The sequence below is a fragment of the Manis javanica genome, chromosome 4 (assembly GCF_040802235.1).
Source record: "Manis javanica isolate MJ-LG chromosome 4, MJ_LKY, whole genome shotgun sequence".
Lineage (NCBI taxonomy): Eukaryota > Metazoa > Chordata > Mammalia > Pholidota > Manidae > Manis > Manis javanica.
Genome location: NC_133159.1, coordinates 160,421,389 through 160,432,827, shown reverse-complemented (window position 1 = coordinate 160,432,827; position 11,439 = coordinate 160,421,389). Strand labels below are relative to the sequence as shown.

At 42.7% G+C, this 11,439-nt stretch overlaps 1 protein-coding gene across 1 annotated transcript; it reads left to right on the top strand.

Annotated features, from left to right (window-relative positions):
* Window positions 1–1,145: 1,145 nt before the first annotated feature.
* On the top strand, window positions 1,146–2,133 carry LOC140849141 (uncharacterized). The gene has a single exon (XM_073235588.1). It carries the CDS (start codon window positions 1,227–1,229, stop codon window positions 1,842–1,844), a length of 618 nt encoding a protein of 205 aa, XP_073091689.1. The 5' UTR covers window positions 1,146–1,226; the 3' UTR covers window positions 1,845–2,133.
* The last annotated feature ends 9,306 nt before the right edge of the window (window positions 2,134–11,439 follow it).

Sequence of the window (11,439 nt, the reverse complement as noted above, 5' to 3'; positions counted from 1 at the left end):
GAAAACTGTAAATTCCCTGGGAGGAGACTCTAAATCACATTTAATGACCGGCAAATGCATCTCAGATCATCCACTCAGCAAATCTGCTTGTGAACAAGGCAGGAACTTGATACAGGCAATTCTTCAAAGCTTGAATGAGCGTTCAGAATAAAGTAGTAGATCTCTAAGTGTGAGCCTTGGGCCTTCAACATCAACATCTGCCTGGGTACTTGTTAGAAATGCAAAACTTCAAGCTCCAGAAACTGGGAATATCCTAATTATTTTTAACAAGACTTGCAGATGACTTATGCTCAAATTGGAATATCAGTAAAGAATAAGTAGAAATTGTAATTAAATAAGGTTGAATTGACTAAAACCATTCACATTTCAAATTGATCCAAAAAAGTTGTGCTATACATTTCCCAGCTCTGGAGGTAAGTTCTGAGGAAAGCCACCTTCTGATTATTCAACATTTTCACTTCATTGGAGAAATGTCTTTAATTAAGAATGAGATCAGGAATAAAAAGAAAGGCTCTGTCTTCCAGAATCTAGGAGACCAGCTGGAGAGATATGACACAAACACACGAGAGCAAAGCACCAACTTAAACTATGGGATGTTGTGCAACAGGAACCATGTGGAGAAGTTGCTTGCTGGGGTTTAAGGATATAGAACATGATCCAAACAAACATGCAGAGAAACCCGTTTCAATGACTAGAGGTCACCAGTGTCACACACACATAAAGTCTCCCCTTACTCATTGATCAAACATGACCCATAAAACAGGGCCTTTCCTCCTGTCCCAGGTCAGATGTCATACTATACACATGGTGCTTCTTCCTATTGGTCTTTGAAGAAGTGCACAGTCAGAAACATGACAGCCTTAATCCCATCCGGCGGGGATGTAGGAGGGGAGGGTCAGAAATGTAGTTCCAAATGCCGACATCAAAGGGCAGCCCTCTGTGGAAGAAGATGAGGAGAGTGTAGTCTAGAGGAAGCCAGCTGGTATGAATCAGGAGGAAAAGACTTGATCACATCTGGAAAAGAAAATTTTGTTTTCAACAAGTTTAAATCACTAATCTGTGTAATCTGATAAGTATTTAAATATTAGGTAAACAAAAACAAGGAAAACCTGTTGATAGCCCATTTTGTTCAGGCAGTATATAAGAGGCCACTGCATAAGGAGACTCCCAAACTCAAGAACCTCACTCTCACAGAAACCCAACCAGAGCCTCCACCCTCCCACACCATGGTCAGCTCCTGTTGTGGCCCCGTCTGCTCTGACCAGGGCTGTGGCTTCGGCCTTTGCCAGGAAACCTGCTGCTGCCCCAGCTGCTGCATCTCCAGCTGCTGCCGCCCCTCCTGCTGTGGCTCTAGCTGCGGTGGCTCCAGCTGCTGCAGGCCCAGCTGCTGCATCTCCAGCTGCTGCCGCCCCTCCTGCTATGGCTCCAGCTGCTGCAGGCCCAGCTGCTGCATCTCCAGCTGCTGCCGCCCCTCCTGCTGTGGCTCTAGCTGCGGTGGCTCCAGCTGCTGCAGGCCCAGCTGCTGCATCTCCAGCTGCTGCCACCCCTCCTGCTGTGGCTCTAGCTGCGGTGGCTCCAGCTGCTGCAGGCCCAGCTGCTGCATCTCCAGCTGCTGCCGCCCCTCCTGCTGTGGCTCTAGCTGCGGTGGCTCCAGCTGCTGCAGGCCCAGCTGCTGCATCTCCAGCTGCTGCCGCCCCTCCTGCTGTGGCTCCAGCTGCTGCTGCCCTGGCTGTGGCCTGCGTCCAGTCTGTGGCCGGGTTTCCTGCCACACCACTTGCTACCGCCCAACCTGTGTCATCTCCACCTGCCCACGCCCCACGTGCTGTGCTTCTTCCTGTTGCTGAGTCTCTCCCTATAATCTCTGTCCCACTACGGATGTTCTCACAAGTCATCTAAAATGTGTTGGACCCAGCCAGTGACTGGAGATGGACCCTTAGCTGCCAGCTCTTCTTCTGATTTGGCATCCAGTTCAAGGAAATGACAGATGAAACACATTTGTCAAATGATTTTAACTAAGGCCCAGATGCATCTATTTGTAGAACAGCAATGTCTTCATCCTAAGTACACATTGATTGTAATGATCTCATATGACATTGTTTCCATATGTTCTTAATAAATAGCCATTTTCCCTGATATTGACTCTCCTGATTTGCTAATAACTTGGCCTGTGCATGTGTATGTGTTTTTACCTATCATTTCATACCAAACACCATCCTGCTTCAAATGCCAGCAAGCCCATTTAATGGCAATTACTTATGTTGGCATAGAGACTCCACCAGACATTCATTGTAGGACATGGGCAAAATTATTTTACCTCTTCAAGTCTCAGCTTTTCTTTCTCTGTGAAATGGGGATAATACATTATATTCTTCAAAGGTTCAAAGACATAATCCATGTAATACACTTACCATCAGGTGGGGCTCTCAGTAAATATTTTATTGTTTTTGAAACACTATTCTGGACGGAATATTACCTTAGCATAGTGGTCTCTTTGACAAACAGCAAGGAAAGTCTGTGTAATTGTTTCACTGACTTCTGTAATGCAAAACTAAGGTTTGGTATATGTCTCAAATGTCCCTTAAAAACTCCAGTAATTGAACATTGTGAAGTCATCTAAATTTCACCTGACTGTATTTCTACTTCCAGTGTGTTCTGTGATCAGTTGTATGAATTTGGAGTGTTCTACCTCGCTCAACGACTTCATCTCTCCCTCTTTCTTCCTTCCCTCCTTCCCCCCTTCCCTCCTTCCTTCATTTCTCCTTCTTTCCTTTCTAAACATAAAATTCTCTTTCAGGATACTAAGTGTACCTTCTAAGTCCAGATTTCTGGAAAGTTTTGGAGTCCATGCAAACTTTTCCATAAAAATTTTAAAAACTTTTTTATTAATAGATGCTCAAAAGTTTAGTATTTCCAGACTGAAATTCCTTCATAATTTTTGCCTCTCATGTTATTAAAATTTATCATATTCTTGATGGCTCTACTCTCCCATTTTGGTCTTCCTTAGAGAACTCGCACAGGATATTTCTTTGAGACTCAGTTTTCTTTTCACCAAAACTCGAGTTAGAATGATAACCCATTAGCCGTGAAAATGTCTCACCATATATACAACTGCATCACATTTCTGTAAATATAAAGGTTTATAAACTCTGGTTCATAATCTGAAGTATACCAAAACATTTTAAATTCAAATTTTGCATCCATCAGAGTTTTATCTACTAGTTGTTATCTTTCCAAATAACAAGTGTAACTAAGAGATGATTGTTATTTCTAAAATTAAGAAAGAAAGTGTTAAGGTGTCAAGAGACAAACCGGATAGATAGAAATTGACATAATATGGGCTTTATCTAACATAGACCGTGTGCTATATTCTTAGTATATCATAGAAATGTCTCAGAGACATTTTCAGCTTTACCTTTCAACTTATTCTAAAATGTGCTACAGAGTGCAGCCCTGTCTTTTCATACACTAGAATTAACAAATCTTTTATCCTCCCATCTGTTCTTCTTTGGAAACTACTACTTATAAAATGCAGGCTCTGGTTTTAACATTACGCTTTATTAGCTAGAGCTAAATCAAAGAATATAGATTTTATACTGTCTTTTTCAGTATTCAAGTATATGAAGCTTATAATTTCTTGTTTTTAGAGCAAGAACAGTGTCACTGTGGGAATGAGATGGCATACTGAATGTGGGTAATAAAAATACCATTTACAAAAGTGTAGACAGAGCTTGGGGAAAGCAACCAGCAACAGCTCAGCATCCAGGGCTCGTAATAACGAGGTGAAATAGCCAAAGGGGGCCATGCAAAACCTCTTAGGATCATTACATGCAGTTGCTCAATGTACAGTAATTTCATCCAAGAGACTTGTGATGCTCTAAAAGGCCTGAAAGTGATATTGGAGATATTGTGTTGGAGAAAAACAGGGTAGAAACCATTATGAATGGGTAAGTGTGACTCTTGTGTGGTACCATCAACTTTACCTGAGTAGACAGTTGGGATGATTTTAAGTGAATGTCTCATTAACTGTCTGCCCTTCACCTCATTTTATTTGGCCATGTTAAGTATGTACCTTTGGAATTGCTCAAGCCCTTTGAGGCAGTAGATTCTAAGCAACATAGAATTCCAGAAGGACAATGAGAGATGACTGTTCTGATTATGGAAACAGCTGAATTAAGAGTTTTGATTCCCACAAACTCCCTTTTAACAGTCCTGTCAGGTCGGTATTTGGGAAGACAGTTCCTGGAAGTTAACAGCGGCCTCTCCACAATTAAATAAGGTGACTCCTCTGATTGCTTCAGTTTTAACTAATATACAAGAACTTTATAGGAAGCAAAACGGGCCTAGCAAGACTGGTACGCTCGTAAAGACTTGACTAATGCGTTCTTTACACTGCCAGTTTCAGGGTTCTGCCAGATACAGTTTACATCCTTATAGCAGGGAACCCAGTATGCATTTACTGTTCTGCCACACAGATAGTTGAGTTCACTAGCATATTGCCATAATCTAGTCAGGTTGGCTTGGACCCGATAACCATTAAAAGCAAGTTAATACTGCCAACGAACTTTATTTAAAAATAAAACAAACAAAAACAACAACAAAAAAAAGCAAGTTAATACTATACATTGATGACTGTAATATGAATGCATGAAAACCATTAATATACTTGAAAAAAGTGATCCAGAAATAGACCCAAACACATAAGGAAATTTAGTACATGAAAAGGGGACATCTGAAATCAGTAGGGGAAAAATGTATTAATCAGTGGCATTGGGTTATGGTCATATAAGATTTAAAAATATTTAAACCTCATATTTTATAACTACAAATTCTTAACATACTAAATATTTGAAAATAAAAACATGAAACTGAGCTTAACAGAAGAAACTATGAGACTACATTTATGCAAATTTACAACTGGAAAGGCCTTTCAAAGTAAGACCCCACCCCCAGAAGCCATAAGAGATCAATAAATTTGACTACCAAAAAGTAAACATCTGTGTGACAAAAACTACATAAGCAAAGTCAAAGAAGAAAGACAAACTAGGAGAAATATTTGAAATTCACATTAGATGAAAAGGATAATTTTTATAACATATAAAGAGTTCCTGCAAAAATAGATGCATAAAAACTAAACTCAGTAGAAAAACATAAATACGTACAGATAATATGGAAAATTTTCTATAATTTTCCTTATACTAAAGGAAACATCAATGGATCTTAAGCCTCAGAAGAGCTGCTCAATCTCACTTACAGAAAGAGTAAGATAAATGCAAATTAAAATCACATGGAAAAACTTCTCGACCTATCATAATAGCCAAAATAGACAGATGTCTATATATATATATAAATATATGTCACTAGGCATGTAACTATGTATCATGTGTATTGTGTTTATAAAAATGGGGAAATACAAGCACTCACACATTGCTGGTAAATTGATACACTCCCCATGGAAGGTGAAGTTGGCATTATTTAACAAATATTGTGAATAAATGTATATACTCTTTGATCCAGAAATTCTATTTCTATAGGAATTTGCCTTTCAGAAAATACGTGTGAAATTAGGTATGAACAAACTTACTGCTACACTGTATATAACATCAAAAGACTGGAAACAAACCAAATGTCCAGCAATGGGAGACTGGTTCAATAAATTACAGTGTATTCCCTCTATGTTTATCACTGCACTATTTACAATACCCAAGATATGGAAGCAACCTAAGTGTCCATCAGTAGATGAATGGTTAAAGAAGAAAGGTGCTGCCAGACTACCAGATGCAGGACCACCTGCTGCCGCCATACCTGCAGTGTGTCCAACTGCTGACTCCCCAGCTGCAGTGTGCCCAGCTGCTGCTGCCCCTCCTACTGCATCTGCAGCTGCTGCCACCCCTCCTGCTGTGGGTCTAGCTGCTGTGACTCTAGCTGCTGCAGGACCAGCTGCTGCATCTCCAGCTGCTGCTGCCTCTCTGGCTGTGGCTTTAGCTACAGTGGCTCCAGCTACTGTAGGCCCAGCTGCTGCATATCCAGCTGCTCCCGCCCATCCTGCTTCGGTTCCAGCTGCTGTAGGCCCAGATGTTGCATATTCAGCTGCTGCCACCCTTCTTGTGGTGGTTCCAGCTGCTGTGACACCAGCTGATACTGCCCCTGCTGTGGCCTGCATCCAGTCGGTGGCCAGGTCTCCTGCTCACCACTGGTTTAATCAGGTATTAAAGGCCTATGTATTTGCTGACACCTCTCTGCCACCTATGTGATGACAGGATACCTGCTTTCTCTGCATAAGTTCAAGAACATTATTATATTCTATCTCATACTATCAGTGGAGTATAAGTTTTCTCTATTCTTCCACACATATCATCGAGATAAGTCATTTACTCCATCAAAAGATAAAAATATACTCCCATTATATCATGTCCCCATTATCTGAATGTTCTCTCTTCTAATCTGCATCCATCCAGGCAATCCACAGTATGTTCGTTAACCGGTGAGTAAATGCCCATGTCTTAAAATAGTTCCACATCCATTCAACGCTATTGCTAGGCTCTATATTTATAAATATGAATAAAACAGTCTATGACCTCTGACCTCATGGGGTGCACAGAAGGATTGGAAAAAGATGCATAAACCAATTACGATAGAGTGTGACACCCTCGATCACAGGCCTACCTTCGAGCAAAAGGGAAGGAAGGATTCGATTTAAATGTGGTAGCTACCAGCAAGGATATTAGAGATGAGTTGGTATTTGCACTGACCATTTAAGTATGAGCAAGAGCTTACTGAGGTGACAAGGCACAAAGCATTAGAGGTGACATGGGATCATTATTCCTCATGCCTTCTTTGAACATTCTAGGAGAGAAAACCACTTTCCCTACAGACTGTGGGACTTCAGTCTGTCTGAGCCTCAGTTACCTCATGTCTAAAGAATGAAGGAAATTCATGTCTGTCTCATAGAATCCTTGTGAAGTGTAAACAAGATAACAATTACAGAAGACTCAGAAAATTCCTGACACACAGTAGGCACTCAAAAATATTTACTCTTAGTAGTAGCACCTCAATTTTCTTGTGTATGGATTTAAACACATAACTGTTATTTTGTTTACTGATCACACCATGTTTTTTAAGTAGTTGTCAAACTGCCGTGTTTCTTGTTTGTCTTATTCAAGTCGCGTGGGGGAAAGAGATTAAAGTTTAACCCCTTATACCTCATTTTATCAATAAAGTACCTCGAAACATACCTTGTTGAGAGAAAGTAACTCAGAATACAAGAAAACATTTCATTATATATATTCCATTGGGTATGCTGGTCTGCCAGGATAACATTAAAAAAACACCTTCATCAATCTCTATCTCTGAAGAACATGTCAATCTTAACTTAATAAATAACAAAGGACCCATTGTGCCAATGCATTGCACTAGAGGTGTTTCAAATCATATAGATTTGATAAGAGCAGACAGACAGGAACTTCGCTGGGATCTTTACACCTCACTGGCCATCCAGGAAATCCAAAGCAATCACAGTATTCCTTATCACACACAGCTTACTGTCCCCACTCCAAGATGGGTCTTTCATCCTATTTTCCTACCAGCATTTCATATGCCTTGCTCTTAACCTCTTTCACAGCAAAGGAGATTTAGTCACCATAAAATCCATTCTCAACATACTACCCTGCAGTTCATACATAAATGAAGAATTGACACTTGTGAAATCCAATGAAACAATGCCGTGTAATGTGTCTACTTTACAAGATACACCAGACAGAGGAAGAAATATGGGGGCTGACTCAAGCGGCTCTAAGTGCAATAGGAAAAGGAAACGTTGCCTTTTGTACAGATAGGAATATTTGCCAGATAACATAATTATATAATTTACTAAAAATAACTGATTTTCTTTCAGGATAAACAACCAGTAGAAGAGTCCCGCACATGGTCATAGGAGCCCTGAGCAGGGTATAAAAGCGACAGAGGGCAAGGAAGTTTCACATTGAAGAACCTCACTCTTCTGGAAGACGACCGATCCTCCACTCTCTGACACCATGGTCAGCTCCTGTTGTGGTTCCACGTGCTTTGACCAGGGCTGTGGCGTTGGCTTCTGCCAGGAGACCTGCTGCCGCCCCTCCTGCTGCATCTCCAGCTGCTGCCGCCCCTCCTGCAGTGGCTCTAGCTGCTGTGGCTCCAGCTGCTGCAGGCCCAGCTGCTGCATCTCCAGCTGCTGCCGCCCCTCCTGCTGTGGCTCCAGCTGCTGCAGGCCCAGCTGCTGCATCTCCAGCTGCTGCCGCCCCTCCTGCTGTGGCTCCAGCTGCTGCAGGCCCAGCTGCTGCATCTCCAGCTGCTGCCGCCCCTCCTGCTGTGGCTCCAGCTGCTGCAGGCCCAGCTGCTGCATCTCCAGCTGCTGCCGCCCCTCCTGCTGTGGCTCTAGCTGCAGTGGTTCCAGCTGCTGTGGACACAGCTGTTGCTGCCCAAGCTGCGGCCTGCGACCAGTCTGTGGCCGGGTCTCCTGCCACACCACTTGCTACCGTCCAACCTGTGTCATCTCCACCTGCCCACGCCCCACGTGCTGTGCCTCCTCTTGTTGCTGATTCCCCAGCCCTCTGACGGCCTCTCCAGCTACCTTCGTCCCCACAGATTAGACCCTCATTTGGTGCTGACACATAGGACTCATGGTGGGGGTCTCATGTTGCTGAAATTAGTTGGGTCTCATGATTTTATCAAGCCCACCACAGGCCAACTAACTCTGTGAGCACATTCTGGCCTCAGTCCAAATTCTCCACCTAGACCTCTCCTTCTACTTCACCAAAGTGTGAATTTTGCTCGTAACAGATCAATGGTTGGGTTCACTAATTCTCCTTCTTAACTATTGGGCATCAGGTCATCAAGCCCAAGGAGCTCGTGTTTGCTCTCAGTGATTTTTACATTATAGATTTTTATAGTCTCCTTCTTAATTATCCAAAGGATTCTCTTTCATAACGCTTTTACCCAGATTTTCCTATGTATATAACTCAGTGCCAAAATAAATCAACATTTTCCCGTATGAAATCTCAGTGTGATGGTACTCTTCTTTGAGATTTTTCTATGCGGTCTGGACAATTGCATTTTACTCACTCTTGTGGGACTGACAACACAGCTTTGTCAATTTTATAACAGATGTTGAGCCTTAGTCACACGTCAGGTTTCACTGACAGTCTTTTTCTTTTAGGCAAAACAGAAATTCTCAGGAATTCATGATGAAAGTCAGAGAAAAACATTTTAGAAAACGACTAAACAATGGATTCTCTATGGGACACCTTTTCCATATTCTATATCTGTGAAAGCATTCGGTAATTATGAGGAAAATGGAAGTGGATGCTCAGAGCTGGGAGTAAATCGTTAATCTGGGAAAACATAACGGAAGGCTCAGGGTGATAAGTCGACGTTGAAACGGCACATGTAAAAGCCAGAGGTTTCACTGGCAGTATAGAATCGACCGTCATCTGAAGCCGGAGTTCAGGGAAAGCTGAGGACCAAGCCTAGGACTAAATCTCAGGAGGAGCAGAGTTCCAGATGTTCTCTGAGCCTGGGCAGTTCTGCAGGTCAAGGTCACAGCCCCAACTGGGAGAGAATGGGACCATGAGGTAGGTAACTTCCTACCTGGATGATGCACTTGAAGATCTTGAGACCCAAATTTTCCAGCATCCTCTGGGCTTGCAGAGATGATCCCATTTCCCTGTGGACATCGAGGGCTATGTCCATCCTTCAAAATGGAGCACATGCCTCAGTGCCGAAAGCTATCACAAGCTCCCTCACCACCTGTCCCACCTCTATTTCTCACACACCAGAAACTATAGAGTTAAGTTACAGCACGACTCACAAACACAATGGCTGAACCTGCTCATGGAAGTCGGTCCTCCAAAAGATCTGGACTCAACAGATTGCTTCACAGATAGCGGTATGCTTTGCAATCAGGAGACACGCATCTTCTGTGATGTTAGCAGCTGTTGATGATCATTGCCGGCAACCACTATTTCATTAATCCTATCAAAACTGTGATATTGCAATTCTATTTTCTGTGATTCATTAGCTGGGATCACTCAATGAAGAGAAACTTCCCCTCATCCACATTTGGTTATTTCTGAGGAAATAATACGGACAGGAAAGGAAGACAAACCCTTGGTTCTTTCCCTCTCTTTACCAGTCTGCATCTTCCTAAGCTGACCACAGAGTTCTTTTAAGTTGCATCAATATTAACCCACGTATTTCAATATACATGTTGTGACCCATTAGTTGATTTCTCAGTGGGAAGAACAACATGGGAAGAGTGTAGTGCACCGTAACATCGGCTCTCAGTGCACCTTAAAAGGGCGCAGGGGTAAGAAGGCATTCAAGCTCAATCAAATCAATATCAATCACTTCCAGTTCACAAACCTATTGATACCCAAGTAAGAAACTTCCAGTTGGCTTCCTTTCTCTGCCTTTTGTCATGCATCTAGAAGTCTTTGGGAATTTCCTTGCTTTCTGATAGAGGAACCCATCCCAGACTCATGTGTACATTTCCCTCCTCATACTTCTAGTCAGCCTTATTTCCAAGGGGCCCCACATCGTTTCAGGGTACTCTTCACAGTACTTTCACCACTGACCCATGAATCAGAAGTTTCTCCTCTGGCTGAATGCACGGGAGCATGGACTCTTCCTGGCCCTGCATCAGCTCTAAGGATGGCTCTTTCTGTCGTTCATGGGCATGGAGGGGTGGTTTCTTCATGCACACGCACTTACCAGTACCCAGCTGAGACTCAGGTGGACCTTCTGCACCTCTCTGGGGTTCCCTGTGCAGCTCTCTCCTCTCTCACACTCTGTCCTGGGAACTCCAGGTGCGTTGGCCTCCTGCAGACCAGCTCCACATCCTCAGGGCAGGACGATGACCGGACTCTACCTGGCTCTCCCTCCCAGAGCTGCACCACAGAAATGCCCTTCAAGAACTACACGGAGGCCATCCTAGGGACCACCTCATTTCCCCTCTAAGGCACCAGCAGTGTGCCCGGCCTGACCCCAAATATCTAAACGCGTATTTCACTTAATTTCTTTAGGGAGGAGGGTAAATCCAGTCGGTTATTTCACCGTGACTGGAAGTGTACGTCCCTCTTTCTTTTATTCTTGTCTCCTCTTTCCCTAGTCTTCCATTATTTAGAAAATTTATGTAACATAAGTAGCTACGTTTTGTATATGTGTTCCTTTGCTTTTTTAAAATTTTTATTTCTGCTATTATTTATGGAAGTACGGTTGATGCACCATATAATATTCGCTTCAAGTATACAACATGGTGATTCAACAGTTATCTGCATTATTAAATGCTCCCCACAGCTAGTGTAGTTACTATCCATCAACATAGAAAATTGTAATAGGATTATCAACTATATTCCCTATGTGGTTCTTTCATCCCCGTGGATACTTACAGTACGATTGAGATTTTGT